Consider the following 21,250-nt stretch of genomic DNA (forward strand, 5'->3'; position numbering starts at 1 on the left):
ATATTTTCTCTTTATAATTTGATATATTATATTAAATTACGTCAATTTATAAATTTATTTTTATGAAATTAATTTATAATTAAGACATCTCTCTATATGAATTGACCTGCTGCATGGCCACAACCGAGACGCTACTGTTAACTGTAAATCACATGAGAAGTAGTACTCCAATTAGATACAAAACACCATCCGTCAATCTAATCATCCGGAAAGGGATCGAAAGAACTGATTGTCGATGTAGCCCTCTTGATAACAAGTGATTCAAAAGTGATGTGCATGCAAAGCTTTTCTTTACCAAAAAGTGAACTCGTGATTAGTGAGTGCCATCGCATTCTCATTCTGCATGCGAGCGAGAAGTACAGTAGATGTGGACTGTATGTGTATGCTTTGGGTCAAATCAGGCCACTGTCTGAAACATCACAACAATGAGCTACACATCTTGATAAAAAATTTTATCTAAATTACTTTTGCAAACTTTTTATATATTATATTAATGTGATTGATTGTATTATTTTTTTAATATAAAATAACTATTTTGATCAATCATATTAGTAGAATATATTTTAATATAAAATAATTATTTTGATCAATCACATAAATAGAATATGTAAAAAATACAAAAAAATTAACGATATATAAGAAGCTTAAACCGAGCAAAATGTCTTTTCTAGCTAGCTAGCGAGCTGCTACTGCAGAAACTTTGAGGCTTATCTAATTTCTTTACACAGATGGAGGGATATATATAATGAATAAATATAGATAGAAGTTATTATTAGGAGCATCCATTTTACACACATGATGTAACATTATCTAGACCACACATCTTTCCAAATGTGTATTGGAAACAATCAACTAGAAGTAATCACACAATAAGTATAAAATATGTACTGTTATAATGACTTCTCTTTAATATTACTCATATATAATAGGAAGACCACCTAACCTCCATATATGCAAGCTATCAGAATAATGGGCATGCATGCATGCCCAGCTACATTGCCAATCCTTTCCACGTGAACTACGTACTCGACAGCTGTTAAAGATGAAATTCTCAGGCCAACATGCCCTCTGCTTTAGCCTACTTATAATTCTCCTTCAGCGTTTTCATCCAATTAGACAAGTTGGATTGTTATAAATCATTTGTTGCAATAAAACTTCGAATGATCACAATATAATAATATGCACCCTTGATTCTCCCTTGGTGATGGTTCCATGCATTGGCTGGATAAGAACTGAACAACTTCCCTTCAAAGGGTTGACTGTCTTAAGTACAAGGGTTTCAAGACTCCTCTTAAGTCTAGGTTTCGTATTGATAGTTGCAGCTTTTACAACACTCATAAATTAAAGCATTTGTTGAGCCAAACAATAAGAACTACTCAAAACCACAAGTGGGTTGTCTTCATTACATAGGCAATGTAATCAACTAATTGAAGTGTGCTTGAGTTTGAAGAGAAGTATTGGGAAAAAAGTCACATGTTATTTAAATTCTCCGTTGATCCTCCGCCTAGTTTTGTAGTGATTGGACTCTTCATTACAAAGAGCCGACAGTCACGGATGGGCAGGTCTGCAATTTCTAGGTCTGCTTTTTGGCAAGAGCTTGAAGAAGATCTAACTGTTTGTCAAAACGACGTTTTTCCATGCTCCAAACAAAAATTACGCAGCCCTCACATGAATTGGTCCAAGATCATTATTCTTTCAACTTGCCTACATTCATGTCATCTCCTAGTGATTCCACTCACAAAGGCCCTGTTTGCTGTTGGTATTGTCATTGCTCTCATCCATATCAGAGGCAATGTAGTGCTTCGCATGCTTGAGGGGGACCTGCCTTTCAGAACCAAAATCTCACCACCAATTAAGGGCTTTAGCATTGATATTGGTTCTTCACTACAAATTCATGACCAATCCATGTAAAACAGTCCTTCACGAGATCCAAGCCATGCCTCCAAACCATGGCCCTGCTGATATGGATACTCTCTATAGCTTTGCCTCTCGTCTTGAACTCCTACCAATCCTACACATGCAGGAATTCAATACAACTCTGTCAATAATGGGAAAATTTATACATGTAAAAGAGCTTATAAGCATTAACTCCTGTAAAATCTCTATATCCACTATAAAGTGAGAGAAAATTATAATATTAATCGAATGAGAAACTAAGAAGAAATCCAGATACTTTCAGCTCTACGCCAGCACACAGTTGAAGGGACTGAATTAGAGAACTTATTCTCAAAGAGCAATTCACCAGACTTGATACTCCAGAGCCGTAAATTGCAGTCCTCTCCACCTAAAATGAATATAAGGTCAGATACAAGCTCAAATTTCAGAAACACTGATCACTAGTTAAATAGCTTACACTCAAATACCTGACATAAGAAATTTCTCAGATGAATCGACTGCAAGCTGTATACGAGTATGGGAATTAACATGCCCTTCATAAGATTGCACAGCTCCTCTCCGGATTAGACGGTGATCATATAGTTTTACCTGGAAAGAACCGAAGCTTAGGAAAGAAAACTCTATTTCTCCCTCCCTCTCTTTTCTGATGGACCAACCGTAACACAGTTTGAAATTAAATGCAGAAATCAAGATACGGACTTAAAGATCAACATAATTTTTAGCTTAGCTGGCAGTAATAGTACATCATGAGGGATGAGGAGGAATAATCCAAATTACTTCAAAAGTGTAAAAATTATTGCAATTGTAATTAGCCTTTATTTCTGGTATCTGTTCCACAATTCCAGTAGAGTAAGTTAGAGGAGAATGATGATAATAACTGGAAGAATGTTCTGGATATTTTCCATGATGAATGAAGACTGAATGCTGAAATTGGAGGTGCTGATTTCCTTGAAAAATCAGGGATTCTTGCTTATTTTCATTCCAACCTTTTTTCTTGATGTAATTGTTCACCAGAGACCATAATAAAGAGGTATCAGAGCAGTCAGTTTTGGAGCTTCTTATAGGTTGATAAGGAAAACAATGGCAGAGGGTACAAGGACTTAGAGAAGTTAGTGCTGGGTTTGTAGCAACATCAAGACCAACAAGAGAAGAGGGTGGAAGATCATTAGAAGTCCTTGGATGACTTATCAAAGAAAATGAACCTCGTATTGGAGACCTTGAACGGGACATCTCCCTTCACAGAATTGCATCCCACCCGAAGTTCCAGAACTCTCTGCATGCATCATGTCCTCAGGTGTCCTAGAGTGAACATTCCATGAAGGGAGATGTCCACTATTCAAGGTCTCCAACTCGAGTTCCATCTTCTTGATAAGTCATCCAAGGACTTCTAATGATCTTCCACCCTCTTCTCTTGTTGGTATTGATGCTGCTTGACGCCACAAACTTCTCCAAGTCCTTGTACCTTGTACCCTCTGCCATTGACTGCTCGAATGCCCCTTTGTTATAGTCTATGGTGAATAATTCTTTATTTATTGGCACTAGGTGTCCGAGAATAGCGTCCCAACTAATCCCGGGGGTGCACAGGCCCTCGGCAATGAGTTTTTCGCAAGTGCACCTTGGGTAATTCAAGGGAAAATCCCCATCTGATGGCCCCTAGAGATTGTTTGCACCCAAGATGATTATAACCTTAGACCTTGGAGGGAGCATACCATCAAGGCCAAGGCCTTTACAACTTGAGTCAACCCCTAGGGGTTAGTCTTTGGTGAATAATATATAACCCTCTCATCCTAAAAAATTTATAGTAACCCATAGCTTTCTTCCAAAGTCCAAAAATTACATGTATTCAAGTTTTTGCTAAAAATCAAATTTTAGCCTTAATCTTAAAAGTTCTGAAATTTTTCTTTAAAGTTAAAAGTTTGAACCTACAAAGTTTTAAAAGCTATAAAACAATGTTTTCCAAAACTCAATGCTTTTCTCAATCCTTCATTGAATCTATTCAATCTTCCTTTACTCTCATTTGCTATTTACCCTTGCATTGTGCATATGTTGATAACCCCCTTTTTTTTTTTTTTTTAATCTTAAATGACGTTTATAGAACTTTTTTAATACTATATATATAGGAAAAATATATCATGCAAACAAATTAACTATTAAATTAGGCCAACATGCATATGTTTTGGAAATTAAGGGATATGTTTTGAAAATCTCTCTCTCTCTCTCTCTCTCGGCATGACCTTTTGTCTTCCATTCCCGGCGCTTCTCGCCAGGGATAATCCTTAATCTTTCTTTGTTTCTCTGTTTTGATTTCTTTTCTTTCTTTTTGGTTATATCTTCAGTTAGATGAAGATGGATCATAGTTTTTGGATAGAAGCTAAGAGGTTCTTGTTTAGTAGGAAAGGTGGCAACTTTTTCTGCATTACTAAGAAGAGCCGGAAGTTGTTCAATGTCGCTTTATCTCAGTGGAGGTATCGTTGTTTGGATGGCAAAGGTGGTAGAGGATTGTTTGAGGTCATCGGGTAAAATGGAATCTTATCAGACTAGAAGGGCGCGAAATAGAGTTTTTTTTAGTTCAAAGGTGTCAAAATGCATATGGTAGGTTTGTGAAGTTGATTGAGTTTGGCAATGGTATGGGGAATGGTATCATTGTGATTCCAGAAAGGAGGAAAGGGTGTGGTTGGGCAGGTTTTGTGAGGATAATGAGAGAGATCGTTGATTCTAAGTCCTCTGTTTCTATTGCTGAAAACAGAGTTGCTCCTAACAGAGTTGATCCAAACAATGGTGGTGTTGTTCGGGATTCCAGAGTTAAGAAGGTGATTTCGGATACATCATTCAAAGGAGATATCCCTCCTCGTGAAGCTTCTTACTTGTCGGCATTGATGAATCCGGCGTATGAGGTTTTTAATTCTCACCAGGATATTGGAAATGGAAATATTAGGAAGGATGATCCAGGGTTGGATGTTAGTAAAAGAAAGGAATGAATGAATGCTGCTTTGCAGGAAATCGGCTTGATGGTAGGTCGGATGGTTGGCCTTTTGTGGCGCTGCAAAATTTTGGAGAAGTCGAAGGGTCTCTTTGGCATGTAAGGGCAGAGTTGTTTGGATAGAAGGAGAAGTTGGATTCATTGATGAAGAAAGTTGATGGGGGGTTGGGCTTGCTTATGGGCCGGGCCAAACATATGTGAAAGATGAAGTGGCAAATGATGGGGATGCGAAATGGACCTAGGGCTTCTAATGTTACTAAGGGAGATGGGTTGGCTAGAGGCCCAATAAATAGGCCTATTCAATGGACGACTAAGCCATTTTGTGGAAAGCAGGGTCCCAAAAGCTCGATAGGATTTGAGGCTTAGCCCAAGGGGGCTCCGACTGGTGCTTCGACGTCACAGACAAGGTCGACAGCGGCAAGCGAACCTCCGAGAGGTCTCCTGACGATGAGTTCTCCAACGGCGACTCTCCATTTACATAGATCTAAGAATCTAACTAGTGTGGAGACTCATATTAGATCTTCGATAGCTTAGATGGATGTGTCTTCATGACAGAAGGGGTTGAAGGCGGTTGACAACTCTTCTAGGGGTACTCAAGTGGTGAGTCTCACTCCGGTGAAGGGGAGGAAGTTGTCTTCCTCTGATCCTAAGGTTTTTAAGGGAGTTTCACATCACGAGAAGGGTAGAGAAGGCTTGATGCGGTTACTTTCTTCTTCATAGTTATGCTATGGGGTACTAAGCAGGCGTCAGAGGGAGTGGATGTGGAGGATGTAGTTGGTGAAGTGGATATGAGAGTTAACGATTTTGGGCCCATCGAGGAGTATGATTTTGGGGTCCCTTGTACCCAGTTCAATAACTTAGATTTGCAGGTGGTTCATGGTGGTGGGGAAGATTCTGAGGCAAGTGAGTCAGAGGAGTTGATGGATTCAGACGATGAAATGGATCCTGATCCGCTGTGTTCTATCCCTCCTGAAATTGAATGGCCTAATAAATCGTATGATTGGGTGTTGTGGAAAGTGGATGAAATCAAGGACAGCGTGGGAATTTCTTGTGACGGTTTTGAGGAACAATTTAGAGCACTTCTTATAGCAATTGAGGTTGATCAACCATCTTTGGCTAGATCCGCTTCAAAAAAGGCAAGCAAATTGAAAAGATTGTCGTGCTCCATTAATTATAATGCTAGGGGAGGAAGAGATAAAGGCAAGGAGAGGGTTGCCAATAATTAACAATGAAACCAAAGATTATTTCATGGAATGTTCGGGGGCTTAATGATTATAGAAAACATCTCCGGGTGAAGAATTTGATCCGTAAGTGGAGGGCTGATGTTATATATTTCCAAGAAACCAAGCTGAAATTTGTTAATCAAACAATTGTCAACAGTTTGTGGAGTTGTCATTGTATGGGGTGGGTTGAATTAGTTTTGAATGGGGCTTCGCGTGGCATTACTGTTATGTGGGATAGGAGGGTAGTGGAGTTGATAGATCGATGTGGGAGAATTTTTGGTGGCTTGTTGTTTTAAGAGTGTAGATGATAGATTCGAATGGGCATTTGCAGGGGTTTATGGCCCTAATGTGGATAATAGTAGGAGAATTTTATGGGATGAAATGGCAGGTGTTAGCTGCTGTTGGGGTGTTCCTTGGTGTTTTGGAGGGGATTTCAACATTACACGGTTTCCTAGCGAGCGTGTGGGGGATACTCATTTCTCTCATGCTATGACTGCTATTTCAGATCTGATTTTTGAGCTAGATTTGATTGATTTACCGATAGCAGAAGGGGATTTTACGTGGTCCAATGAAAGGGCATGGTCGAGGCTGAACAGATTTCTAGTTTCGGCTTCTTGGGAAGCTTTTTTTCCTTATTTGAGCCAGAAGAGGTTACCGAGAATGTGTTCTGACCATTATCCCATTATGTTGGATCGTGGGGGCATAATTAGAGGTCATAGGTATTTTAAATTTGAAAATATGTGGTTGGAGGAAGAGGGTTTTGTGGATAGGGTGAGGTCGTGGTGGTCATCGTACTCTTTTTCAGGTACTTCGAGCTTTGTTTTGGCTGGTAAACTCAAAGCATTAAAACAAGATTTGAAGAAATGGAATGTGGAGGAGTTTGGGATCATAGAAAATAAGAGGAAGCTTTTGCTGCAACAGTTTGGAGGATAGGGAGCTGTTGGGGGACATATCCAATAAGGAATTGGAGAGAAAAAAAGAGGTGGTTGAATTAGAGAAGATCACTATAATGGAGGAAATTTCTTGGAGGCAGAAATCTCGGGCCCTTTGGTTGAAGGAAGGTGACAAGTGTACAAAATTTTTTAACCGAATGGCGAACCCTCATCGAAGAAATAATGCTTTTGAGGTACTTCATGACGGTGATAATATCCTATCAGATCAAGAGGCCATCAAGGAACATATTGTCAATTTCTATGAGAAGTTGTCTCGGGAAGAATTTTCGCGGAGGCCCAAGCTTGATGGATTTTTTTTTATTCCATTGACCAAGTAAGTGCAGAGTGTTTAGAGAGAGCTTTTGAAGATGATGAAGTTCTTGATGTGATTAGAGGAATGGCAAGGGATAAGGCTCCAGGCTCAGATGCTTTTTCAATGGCTTTCTTTCAAACTTGTTGAGACATAGTGAGGGAAGATATTATGAAGGTTTTTCTTGAATTTTATTCATTTATGAAATTCGAGAAAAGTTTCAATGCTACTTTTATTGCACTAATTCCTAAAAAGGTGGGGGCAGTGGAAATTCAGGATTTTTGGCCTATTAGTTTGATAAATGGGGAGTACAAGATTATTTCTAAGGTGCTAGCTAATTACATGAGTGTGGTGTTGGGTAAAATTATCTTGAAATCTCAAAATGCCCTTGTGAGGGGGAGACAAATTCTTGACTCAATCTTAATTGCTAATGAATGTTTGGATATCAGAATTAGATTAGATGAATCTGGAATATTGATCAAATTGGAGATGTAAAAGGCATATGACCATGTTAGTTGGGACTTCCTCTTGTACTTACTTGGGAGATATGGTTTTGGAGACAAGTGGTGTATGTGGATCAAGCATTGCATTTCGTTGCCGAGATTCTCCACTTTGGTGAATGGTACCCCGGTTGGGTTTTTTAATAGTTCACATGACTTGAGACAAGGAGATCCGTTATCTACTTTACCTTTTGTTCTAGTCATGGATGCTTTGAGTAGAATGATTGAAGCTGCAGTAGAAGGCAGTTTCTTGTGGGGTTTTGTGATGGGATATGAGTCTCGGAATAGCTTAAAAGTATCATCTTTTTGTTGATGATACTTTAATTTTTAGTGAGACTAATCAAGAACATCTTCGCTCTTTGAGAGCCTTGTTCTTATGTATTGAAGCAGTTTCGGGTCTCAGAATTAACTTAAACAAGTCTGAAATTGTTCTAGTGGGGCTCCGTATCCAATATTTCAGATTTGGCTAATATTTTGGAGTGAAAGATCTCTTTCTTGCCTTTGAAGTATCTTGGTCTTCCCTTGGGTGCTCCTTATAAATCTGTTTTGATATGGGATGGGAAGATCGAGAAGATCGAGAGAAGGTTGGCTGGTTGGAGAAAGTTATATTTGTCTAAAGGGGGGACAAATTACTTTGATAAAGAGTATGTTGTCTAATTTTCCCACTTATTTCCTTTCTCTTTTCCCTACGCCAGCAGGGGTGACAAATAGAATTGAGAGGATCTATAGGAATTTCTTGTGGGGAAGTAAAGGGAAGGAAAAACAAATTTCACTTTGTAAGTTGGAATAAGGCGTGTCAACCAATTTCGTGTGGAGGTTTGGGGGTGCAGAATTTGAAGCTCTTTAATAAAGTCCTTCTTGGGAATGGTTATGGAGATATCATGTTGAGAGGGATGCATTATGGAAGAATGTTGTTGACGTCAAATATGGGAGATTGTGAGGGAATTGGTGCTCTAATGAAGTTAAGAGGAGAGTATGAAGTGGGTTTGTGGAAGTCCAATAGGATGGATTGGGGGGAGTTCGTCAAGCATATTAAATTTAGGGCATGTTTGGGGGATGAGATGAGAATTTTGTGTTTTGTTTGAGAGTTTAAAATATTGTGTTTTAATATTATTATTGTTTTGAGATTTGAAAAAGTTGAATTGTTTATTATATTTTGTATGAGGATTTGAAAAATGTGTAATAATGAGATGAGAAGATAATTTTGTATCTCATCCCACCCCCCAAACCTGCCCTTAAGGTGGGGGATGGGACAAGGATACATTTTTGGCATGATATATGGTATGGGGATTCAGCCCTCAAGAATGTTTTTCCTTCCCTTTTCAGAATGTTTTTTCTTTCCCTTTTTAGGATTGCTAGTGGCTGATTCTCTTTCTTCTTGAATAATAATCCTCAATGGAATGTTGAATTTGTGAGAGATGTGCATGATTGGGAAGTGAATGTAGTCTCAGATTTTTTTGGAAGATTATATGATTAAAAGATTGTTCAAGGAAGGGAGGATAGCTTGTTGTGGGTTCATGAAGTTCCAGATTTTCAGTTAGTTCCTATTATAAGGTACTACCCTGCAATGATGTGAGTGATTACCCCTCGAAATGCATTTAGAAAGTTAAGGTGCCTAGTAAGGTGGCATTTTCTGTTGGTTGGTATCTCTTGAAAAAATTCTGACCACGGATAACTTAAGAAAGCGTAAACTTTGTGTATTAGATTGGTGCTTTATGTGTAAAAAAGTGATGAATCTTTTAAACATCTTTTTCCTTATTGTGAGGTGGTTAAGATTTTGTGGAGTGAGATTTTTGGTAGAACGGGAATTGCTTGGGTGATGCCTAAGCAAGTGGTGGATTTTTTTGCTTGTTGGAAAGGTTTAGAGGGAAGACATCATGTTGGTGACACTTGGAAGATGATCCCCTTGTGTTTGATGTGGTGTTTATGGTTAGAGAGGAATGAGAGATGTTTTGAAGATAGAGAAAGTTCGATGGGAGAACTTGGGGAGTTTTTCTTTAATACTTTGAGTTTGTAGGCTACGGCTCTTGTATTGAATGGAGGATTTTCTCGATCTGTTTGTCTTTTTTCAGTTTCTTGAGTGTATGTAGTTATTTCCTCTTGTATACTTCTTGTGTACTTGGACTATGCCTATTCTTGGTAATAAAATCTCTTATTAATTATAAAAAAAAAAAAAATTAGGCCCGCCCCCTTAAAGATGGATTCCTAGCTCAACCCTTGCGGAGGAGCACATACAAATGCAGCTTGAAAATCAAAGAGTAAGCAAAATAGAGAACAAGAAAGTATATTCATTCTTTCATTATTGAATGGTAGTCGAAAATTCTAGTGTTGATAAAATCTGCTGGGAGGGGAGAGTTGGGAAGGAAAGGGTTTATTGAACTGATCAACAACATTTCAACCATAGATCACCCCTCTTCCTTTCTCCATATTTTAATTTTTTTCCTCAAACCTAGTTGGGCTATCATTTATTTAGATATTTAAACTGGGGACAAGTACTTCAAACATTACATCACACTGAATGGAGAAAAGGGTACGTGAGGCTGAACCAATTGGCTGAGAAGGATTCATAATGCTGATCAAAACAAATTCAGTTAAGGCTTACTTCAGTTCATTGCTGCCAATCACAATGAATTCAGTGCATCAAATTCCTGAATGCTCGTATTCTGGTTTTTTTTTTTATAGGTTATAAAAAGATTATAATAATGTATCCTCTGTTTCTAAATCTGTTTTCGAGTCTTGATTCTTGACGTTCACTCATCACAATTCAATATTTATTGCCATGCTCATGCAAGCACATTTTAAGTGGAAAGGAGTCAATATGAAAAGACAATACTAACCGATCCATCCATGGAGCTTGCCAAGAAGTAATGGTCATCATATTGAAGCGATACCAAACTAGAGTTTGGAAACCAGAGTCAAAGTTAAAAACATTATCAAAAGACATTAAATGAGATTAAAGAAAAAGTCCATTACGTGTTTAGCCCACTGACCAAGAAATAGATGAAGGCATTTTTATGGTGCATGAAGAATCAATGTTCCCAAGGACCTGCGCAACAAATTATCCAATTCCATTACCCAAGAATTCATCTAAAAAAGCATCTATAAACTGGCATCCACGGTAATAGTTCTTCGAATATAAGCAGAGACATTCTAGGGAAAAAAATCATAAGAAAAGTATGAAAAAGATGCCAATATTCGGAAACCTGAGTAAACAACCACAGAAAACAGAATCATTGCAGCACCCATATTTTGTACAGTGACCTCGTCAGGTTCTGTTCATAGGATTAAACTACAAACATGGAGAAGGAGAAGGAGAAGGAGAACTCTTACCAGGTCAGAGTATGAAAATGTTTGTGATGAGTGCAGGTCAAGATTCAAGAACAGATTTAGTATCAAAGAAGATACGTTCTTTTATAAGTATCAAAGAAGATACCTTATGGAAATCTAGAATATTCTCGCATATTTATTTATTTATTTTTATTGGCATCGAGTGTCCAAAACAAAGTCCCAGGATTACATAGGCCCTTGAAAGGAGTTTCCACAAGTGCACCTCGTGTAATTCATGGGAAAATTCATGAAATTGTTTGCACCCAAGAGTCAAACTTCAGACCTGGAAGGAGCACACCACCAAGACCAAGGCTCTTACCACTTGAGCCAATCCCTAGGGGTTAATATTCTTGTATAAAATGTCCACACCCTATAATAATGTCTTTTGAATAAAATTTACAGGGCACTGTCCTCTTTCTTAAATCAAGGAAACAAATATTCGCTGACAGAACTTCAAGTCCTCAAAATGATCACATTAAATACACTGGTGCAACAATAAAATGAATTCCACATCCCATAAACAAACTTGTTACCTTGAACAATTTTTGAGTAGAACTTCCAACAGTTTTACTCAAAGGTGAGTATGGTATTCTATGACTAATGAGTCTAACTGAATTCCCTTCCTGTTTTTCACGAACATCCACTGTCACAATCACCCCATTCCTGAGTCCACATAAAAGAGCATTTCCCTGCATGGATAGATAAAACAAGTTTTCATTAAAACAATTAGTTTCAAGAATATCTCTGCAGAAAGAAAAGCACACGAACAAAAGAAAATATACTACATCTTCCTCATTATAAAGAATTAGTTTCATATTTTATCATTTAGTTAATATTTATAACCAAAATCGTATGTTATTCAACGTTTGACCATCAGTCATCTACCTCACCAATTAATCAATCTCGCCAATTAATAACCTAGACAATTTTTTTATAACAAATTTTCCAGATTACATCACTGGAGAGCCCAAAATATTTTCCTTAGATATATATCCTGCTATCGTGCAAAGATGAAAGCTTTATAACACGACAATCCGGATACATACTGACTGATCGCATCACTTCAATTTATCACATTCGCACATACTAGAACAGCAATATAATATCACCCATGATCCAAAGGCTCTAAATCCATCAAAGCAAAAATGCATATAATATGATCAGGCACCTCAATTGAATATCTAGCGAATCTCAAATGATGCATAAATTACCGACTCAACAAACTGTTGTGCAAAAACATCACTTTTGCTACGAAACACCCATGATGCAACTCCTGTTTCCAAATCCACCAAAGCAGCTCCCAGATTAGTACCTGTAACAACCAAAATAATAAAATATACTTTCAGCATCTACAAACTTAGACAAAAGAATAATGCTAGGGGAAAATAACCCTCTTCAGTTTTCCTCACTAAAGTTCATTTATTTCTGATTTGAGTTTCTTGACATGAGAATGAAGTCTACATGACCAGTTGGTCAATTGTTACATCATAGAAGGAAACAAAACAAAGTATATACAATTGCTTGTCAAGAACAGCCCACTTATTATCATTAGAAAATAGGAAAGTAAAAAGCCACCGGTGATGTCGGAATTCAGGCTCCAGTATTGAAGAAGTTTGTATATGATAGAATAAGAAGTTAAATTAAAGAGTCAAAGACTAAATCTCATTGATGGAGAGAGGGGTGGGGGGCTAGATACAGAAGAAAAAAAACTTGCCAATTGCTGCTCGACTCCCATTAAAACTGCAATCTGCTGTCCAAATGGTACAATTGAAAGAAGCTACCTCATGTATCCTTTGATTTAAGCCAGGGACACTTGAATTGAGATCTAACGGTTCAACAAGTTTAACAATATTGAGAGATCCACGTGATGTCTCTGATCCCAAAGTACTTATTCTATTTTCCTATGTCAAGGCAGTACAGGTGCAAAAGTAGATTTCCCTTTCAGAAATGTAATGGAGATTGTTTCACTGAGAACATAATAGACATCAGGAGTATTAGAGGGTACGCCCAACGTGGACTCCACCACATAATCTATTTAATCAATGAATCAAACAGAGAAGCATGTCAAGAATCTAATGGTAGGGCCCCACAAAAAATCCCCAAGTTCAAAAGGATTAGACAGAGACAGTATAACCGTCCTGTGTCCAGTGCTCAAAGAGAAGACTCAGACCATATTGTGAATAATTAAAAAGTAAAACTGTTTTTTTCTCCTTACAACTACAAAAGAAAGATGAGAATTAGAGTGACTTCAGAGTGTGATGAATCCAAAGGTGGAAAGCACAGCCAACAGATCTCAAATCTGCTACAAAGTATGACAGATAAACTAAAGGTTTGGAATATATCCAATTCCAGAAATTAACAGTGTGCAGTGTGTAGAAACACAAGAAGCAATATGAAGAGTTTATCAAAGTCTGATATCACAAAAGGATACAGTGCACCCCGGATGCTTGAACCGTCTTCTATTGTAGAGGGCTGCTTTTCAAACAATTTTATGCAAGATACATTTGATGACATTGATAAGGAAGCTCTGGCAGATCTACAAATAGGCCCAGGAATCATACCACAATCTGCTTGGTCATTTTTATTGAAAGGCCACACACGATCTGGCATGCATTTCACCCCGAAATCAAAATCTGGCCTAACTTTTCCAACTTCAACAAAACTGCAAGAGTACCAAAATTCATATGCAATAACTTGTAATGGACTCATTTACTTATAAAGTTAATAGTTTGGATGAAAAACCATATAAAATTGAAATTTTACAAGACAAAAAGATTAATTAAAACCAATTTGCAGAACTATGCAAGAAACGCAAATGTTTTAAACTAAGAACGAGAATTTAATAAGTTTATTTTTTCTAAAAAGTGAGCTTCAGTCTACTACAAAAAGTAGTACTACAGATTTCTATAATTTTGATGCTAATTTTGCGCAAGCACTTGGTGGAATTGACAGAACCACCTCGAAAGCGTAGAGTACAGCAATCAAAGGTACTAGCATACAAACGCAAGTGCACCACATTGCAATTTCATTATACCTCAAGGAGCCATTCAAACCGCCTGTTAATAAAACATCGGCTTCAGTTTGACCCTCGGGTGTCTGAACATCAACATGCATCTGCTCCAAAGCGCCATCAGCAATCTTATCTGTTTCACTAAACTTCCAAACCTGCAATGTTCAAAGAATAATAAGTAAGACAAAATAATAAAGTGAATGAAATTCCCAAATTACAATTTTAAAGATAAATTCACCATGTCATGGAATGACTTCCTTATATAAGCCATAGCAACCTTAAAACAATATTGTTATGGTATAAGCACGACTCATACGAAGTCATCATTGCTGCCTAATTAAGTAAAATAGATTATGTAATTGAAGTATTAGATGAAACATTGATATGAGATCTTTAGGGTGATTCCTGGAGCCAACATCAGATAAACAAATTTCTAGATCCCATTAGCTCATATGTACCTCAGGTCACAAAGGAAAGAAGAAAAAAAGGAAACGGTGCTTAATTCTGTCAGCTAAACTCAACTCTTTATGGTGATGCTACTCATTCCCATTTGGTTATCTTCCAAGTTCCTACTTTCTGAAACAAGTTTTTATATGTTAGTTGAAATCTTTTTTTTTTTTACAAGTATATGTTAGTTGAAATCTCAATCAGGTCACATAAAGATTCTAACTTCATTAAGCTGGTGTAAGACTATGACAATCAGCACACCATGCACAAACTGTCACTCAAATACAGGTTCGCAAGACCAAGTAAAAAATCAGTTCATGTTACATTCAATTGCTGTTGACAAGACAAAAATGAAACTCTTGTCATCTAGCACATAGAGATTCTCAAAGATAAGTCAAACAATCAAAATAAGAATAAAAAATTTATAATTAAGCAATTAATTCAGTAATTAATTAAAAAAGGCTGTGAAAAAAGAAAAAGCAAAAGCCTAAAGTTCCCAACTATGGACAGTAACAATAACCCTGTCTCTCTCTATTCCACTAAATCTCTCCCAGCAAAAAGCCCCCTGCCCCAAATAGCTCACCGGAGGAACCAGCCACCCTCACATAAAATTGTTCCTTCACTCTCTTCTTCTCCCATCTCCCTTCTTCTTGTTGTCCTTTTCTCTTAATTTTCCGTAGTTTTTCTCTTTTTTTTTTCTCTAGCCATTGGAGGCTAGATCTAGGGGCATTTAGTCAACCTTCTAACTACATGCACACTACCAAGGGGACTGCCACCTCCTCCTTGGCACATGACCATCACACGCCTGTGCTCGGCGTGCTTGACCACTACGTACCACCCATTTGCCTCAGCTTCTAAATCCTTTTTGACACCAAACTTTTCTGGCTGGCCAACAGGTTGAATTGAATTGGACCAGTCTCTATTGGGGTTATTACGCATTTTTGTACTTGCTGTTTCCAGCCTTTTTTTTCAATTTTGTTTAGCCTTTTCTAATTCTAGTGACTTTAGATCTCTAAGGTATGGATCCACCGACTCCACCATTCAAATCTGAATTTTAACCGGTGTGTGGACCACAAGTGCTGTTGCACTCCACCACAGATTCTTTGTTGTCCTGTTTTGCCATTAGGCCAAGAAGCATTGGATTGGCTTGACGAACCATATCCCAATTTATGTTTTTTTATTTCTTTGCTTTGTATTAGCTATATTAGGGTGTATGTTGTGGTTCCCCTCCTCAACCATTCGTACTTGTTATTTATATTAATATACATCTTAACAAAGAAAAAAAGCACAATCATAAACAAAGTAGAGCTTCCTCACATGCACCAGACTTCAATTCCATAGTTAAAGCAAAAAAACTGCATAGTGTATGTGTGTCATGAATCCATAATGGTAGTTTTACAAATTTTAGCATTAAATTGCCTAATAAACACATTTTATGTTTTGTTCAAAATTTCCCACGGATTATGCCTGCTTTTTATATTTCTCTCATTTAATCAAGTAGGAACAGTGGGATACATAATTGGGTAGCCTTCCCCCTTGCAAATTCCTCACCTCCCAAGGGTTGAGCTGAAGCCTCCCCCTTATAGGAGCACTGCCTCACTACAAGGGTAAGTGGCACTAAGCCTGTTCCGAGATTCTTATTTCTTGTTTTCAATGTTCAAAAAAGTAATGAAGAGACCAAATCAATCATTTAAAAGACCCAGATTTTTTTAACCTTCATCTGGGAATTCTGTCACATTTAATTTAAAGTCCATTTCATGTGAATATGCATGTTATGGGTGCCAATGGCCCATACTTAGACGTGCATCTGTTTCCCAAAGATTCCAATAACTTTCACGTGTTATTATAAACATAGCATCGGAAATAGCCACTGAGGAAACATAGATGAGTACCACTTATTACCTACAGAAGAAAATTGAGAAAAAAGGACTTTAAAGTGAGGGGTACATCAGATTTCAGTGGTATGGAAGATGATTCGATGTGCATCATGTGGTGTCTATGGTAGGAACGTAATGCACGGACATTTGAGGACAAGGAGAGATCGATAGAGGAACTTATAGCTTTCTTTTCTAGCACATAATGTACTTGGTCCAATGCTGTTGATTTCAACAGCATGGCCCTCCATGATTTCCTTATATCTCTTGCACCCTCTTAGTTAGGGTTGTCTCTGTACATACTGGGCTAGGCCTATTCTTGGGGAAAACTCTCACTATAGATAATCTAAGAAAATGCCAGCTTATTATTATGGATTGGTGTTTTATGTGCAAAAAGAGCAGGGAGATTGTTGATCATGTATTACTTCATTGTGAGGTGGCCATGTCACTTTGGAACGATGTCTTTGCTAGAGTGGGATTAGCTTGGGTGATGCCAAGGAAGGTTGTTGACTTGCTAGCAAGTTGGAATGGCCTACATGGCAATACTCAGATTGCGGCAATATGGAAAATGGTCCCAATTTGTCTATGGTGTGTCTTCGGAGAGAGAGGAATGAAAAGAACTTCGAGAATCATTAACGGTCAATGGACGAGCTTAGAAATCTTTTTTTTTTATACTTTATTGCATTGGTCAATTGTAATTGATTTCAATGGTCTGGATAGCCATGATTTTCTTGTATCGTTGGACACTCATGCTTAGGTGTTGCTCTTGTATATGTCCCATGTACTTGGGCTATGCCTATTTATATAAATAAAATCCTTGTATTACTGATTAAAAAAAAAAAAGCACAGAATCACGAGTGAACTGAGCAGAATAAAAGCTGGAGAAATACTGTCAAAATTAACCTATCATCAGTCAACATACCACGGGTTGTGATATTCGTATCTTTTCGAATTCCTCCTTGAAGTTGCACTTTCCTTTGATGAATGGAATGATGTTACCATATAATTCCCTAACTTGAAGCAAATTAGACGCTCTTACACCAGTTCTCCTGCATAAGTTCGTCGCCTGTTATAAAATGAGTCAGAATAAGCCCGAGAATTCATTGGCAACATGAAGCAATGAACTACTACCAAGAGCAGCAAATAAAACATGCCAAGCAGAGGCAGTTGTAAATCTGGATGCCTCAGGATGCAAGTTTGATTTCTGGTAAGCAAATATGACAATTTTTGTGAATACACATTCAAAAGCAACTTGCATTGTTATTTATAAATAGGAAAAAAAGTGTAACAACATATATGATTCACTAAGAGGAAAGGTTTAGACCTTTGTGCACTGATGAGAGGTAGAGGTAAAGCTGTCAAGAGTAAGTTTAAATATGTAGCTACACCATTTTAATTTCTTCTTTCAGCTGCTAAACACATCACAAAGCAGGATTCACTTGCATGGATAAGGGGTTGTTTGCCAACTCAAAGTCTCTGTAATACAAATACTACAACTGATAGATCTTCATATTTTCATGCCCTTTAGCTATACTCCATTTGTGGTCAAGATATCTTTCAGGAAAATGAAAGTCAGACAATCAAAAATGAAAGATTGGTTACTTATATTTGTTCAGTTTAGAAGAAAAGTTCATAGACATCTTTAGGATAACAACTTTTGGACGACTAGCTCCAGCAATATTTGACAACCCGTAAACCGACATGAGATAAGTGGGCAAGGATTAAATGTAATAGTATTCAGGTCAAACCAGGTTGGCATAAGAGTTGTCTTAGGATCAACCCAACATGAACGGTTTACCAAACGAGTTATTGTCATGTCATGTCATCAATTTATTTAGAAAGGTCGTGTTAGACTTGATGGGTTGGACTCAATTGATTAAATGGAACGGATTCTGGTTAACCCATATAGTTGTATATGTCTAGCTTGGCATGCCATTATGACTCATGATATGTTATCTCATTAAAAAGACAACAATACATGTCATGGAAAATATTCCCTAACCAAATATATTTCCAGATTTTATCATTGTGTTCCCCCAAATTATATTTTCCATTGATCAAAACAAAGAAAAAAGTAGATATGCCCCGATTTTAAACTACAACACTTTTTATGACAAAACCTCACCAATACAAGGCTTTTTGGACCCACCCCTAGGACGTAAATCCCTGATACACAATACCACCTGCCAGAACCAGAACCGTATATCAGCTAATGTAAAGTAACTCTTATTGAGTTGAGATGATATAAGTTGAAATGAAAGTTGAAAGTTGGATAAAATATTGTTAGAATATTATTATTGTTTTAGGATTTAAAAAAATTGAATTGTTTATTATATTTTGTATATAAATTTGGAAAAATTGTAATAATGAGATGAGATAACACTTTCACCATCCAAACGGGACAGTACAGAATCAAACTCAGGATGTCTGACTCTACAGGTCGTCCCAGATCTATCCTTTGGCCACTAGGCTACACCCTAACGATACTTTATGCCAAACAATTTAATGCTTCATTGTTTCTAAGAAATTAAGCTTTTCCAGTTGAGGTTGGTTAAAAACGTAATAATTTTATACCAAAAAAGTACCGTTTATTTACGTCTCAAATGAAACACCGCTTAAATGTATGCATGCCATTTCCATTTACCAATGCTACGACACCACAAGCCACCACCAACCAAAAAAAGAAAGATTTTACCTAATTCGCAGTGAACGAAACTTGGGGGGGAATCAACATTTTTTTTTTAATAAGTATCAACGTTTTCTTAGCCATACAAGATATTCTGAGCTTTAACATATTAAACCTATGCCCACATAGAGCTCTTCTAAAAGATATACCTTGTACCCTGTCATTGATATTAACAAGTACAGCCCCATGATACCCAAAGTTATTTAAGGCATACCCGTGTCGACTTTTGGGCTAATTCTGGAGCAGTAGTCGAAGAAGAAGCACGAGAAGATCCGGGTATTGGACCTTTAATAGGGAAGTAGCGGTTCTTCTGTGCATCGTAATAAAACCCAGGAAGATCTGCCATATGTATATATATCACATCATTATTACCATTAATCAAAACAAAACCTGAACTTCAAGCAACCCAGAAAAACAAAAGAACAACTCGATTTTTTTTTTTTTTGTATGATAAGATAAAAGGTATTCAGGGAAGAAGGAGTACGCTGTGGCATAGCTTCGGCCTGGTAATCTAGAGCTAGAGAGGAAGAGAGAAAATTGTTGTAGGAGGTCGCGGAGGCGTCAAACGAGAGGAAAAGGTCAAAATCAAAACATGCCTGTGTTGCTGCAAGTGCTGAGTCGGTGGAGTGAAACCAAACAAATCAAAACCATCGTCCCCCAAAGTGGAAGGGCTCGTTCGGAAACAAATCTCATTTCAAAATTATTATCATTTCATCTAATTTTATTCTCAAATGAGTCGTACTATATAGAATCTTCATACTCTACACATTATTTAAAAAATAAAATCACATATTTTTAAATAATATGCAGGAGTATGAAACTTATGTTTAAAATTTTTCTTCTTAAATATAATTCAAATACAAAATTTTCATACTAATTATTAAAATTTTTCTAAACTTTCAAACAAAAAATAAAAAATAATTCAACTTTTTCAAATCTAAAAAAATAATATTTTAAAACTATATTCTAACAATATTTTAACTTTATAATATTTTTTATTCAACTTTTTATCTCTTATTTTCTAAAATCTAAAAAATACTCAACTCAAACTATCTTATTACTATTCACAAATTATTTTTACTACTATTTACAAAATTCTCATTTCATATTATTCTCCAAAGAAGCCCTTCGCTCTTTTCGTACAATCTTCATTTGCGTTAGTAGGTCTCGTTTAGCCTTAAATCTAAAAAATACTTAACTCAAACTATCTTATTACTATTCACAAATTATTTTTACTACTATTTAAAAAATTTTCATCTCATATTATTCTCCAAAAAAGCCCTTCGCTCTTTTCGTACATTCTTCATTTGCATTAGTAGGCCTCGTTTGGACATTAAGGCCTAGTTTGGATATTGAGAAGTATTCTCATAATATTTCATTACTAGTTATTATTTTATTATTACTTTTTACTTATTTTTTATTACTATTCAATATTCTATTATTATTTTTTTATTATTATTCATAAATTACTTGAAAATATCTCACTATCCAGACACAACCTAAAGAATTGAAAAATAGTAATGAAATAATTTGAGTTAAGATATTTTATTAGATTTTGAAAAAAAGAAAAGAAAAAGTTTACTAAAAATATTAGAAAGTTAAAATTATTTGAATATTATTTTTATTTAAAAATTTGAAAAAATTGTATTATTATTTTTTTATTTTGTTTGTAAGTTTAATAAAGTTATATTGATCTTCAAAAATAAATAAATAAATAAATAAAGTTGTATTGGATTTTGTATTTAGATAATGATTAGGTAATGATTAAATAAAAAATTTGAATATTCAAAATTGAAAAATATTTTATGTTTTATTGATGTTTGAGAAAAAAAAATCTAATAATATCTGAGAATATTTTGTTACACAAACAAGACCTAATTTTGCATTGAGATAATTAAATATTAATAAAGATGAAGAAATGCAGAAAAAATACACATATATTAAGTGTAATAAAAAACTAAAAAAAAGTAATAAAATATGAAGAAAACTCATATTACATTTAGAAAAATATCAATTTTTATTTTATAAAAAAATCAAGATATTCTGTAACGCCCGTCCTTGTTGT

At 36.3% G+C, this 21,250-nt stretch overlaps 1 protein-coding gene across 1 annotated transcript; it reads right to left on the reverse strand.

Annotated features, from left to right (window-relative positions):
• Positions 1-1,233: 1,233 nt before the first annotated feature.
• LOC109001247 (DDB1- and CUL4-associated factor 4-like) lies at positions 1,234-19,858 on the reverse strand. Its single transcript, XM_018978446.2, has 13 exons — positions 19,670-19,858; positions 19,400-19,524; positions 17,422-17,565; positions 14,203-14,333; positions 13,600-13,830; positions 12,883-13,061; positions 12,380-12,480; positions 11,702-11,857; positions 10,832-10,887; positions 10,679-10,736; positions 2,364-2,484; positions 2,174-2,284; positions 1,234-2,011 (listed from the first exon to the last, which is right to left on the reverse strand). The coding sequence occupies exons 1-13, from the start codon at positions 19,677-19,679 to the stop codon at positions 1,893-1,895; spliced, it is 1,542 nt and encodes a 513-aa protein (XP_018833991.2). The 5' UTR covers positions 19,680-19,858; the 3' UTR covers positions 1,234-1,892.
• Positions 19,859-21,250: the final 1,392 nt, after the last annotated feature.

Source organism: Juglans regia, chromosome 4 (assembly GCF_001411555.2).
Source record: "Juglans regia cultivar Chandler chromosome 4, Walnut 2.0, whole genome shotgun sequence".
NCBI classification, from domain to species: Eukaryota; Viridiplantae; Streptophyta; class Magnoliopsida; order Fagales; family Juglandaceae; genus Juglans; species Juglans regia.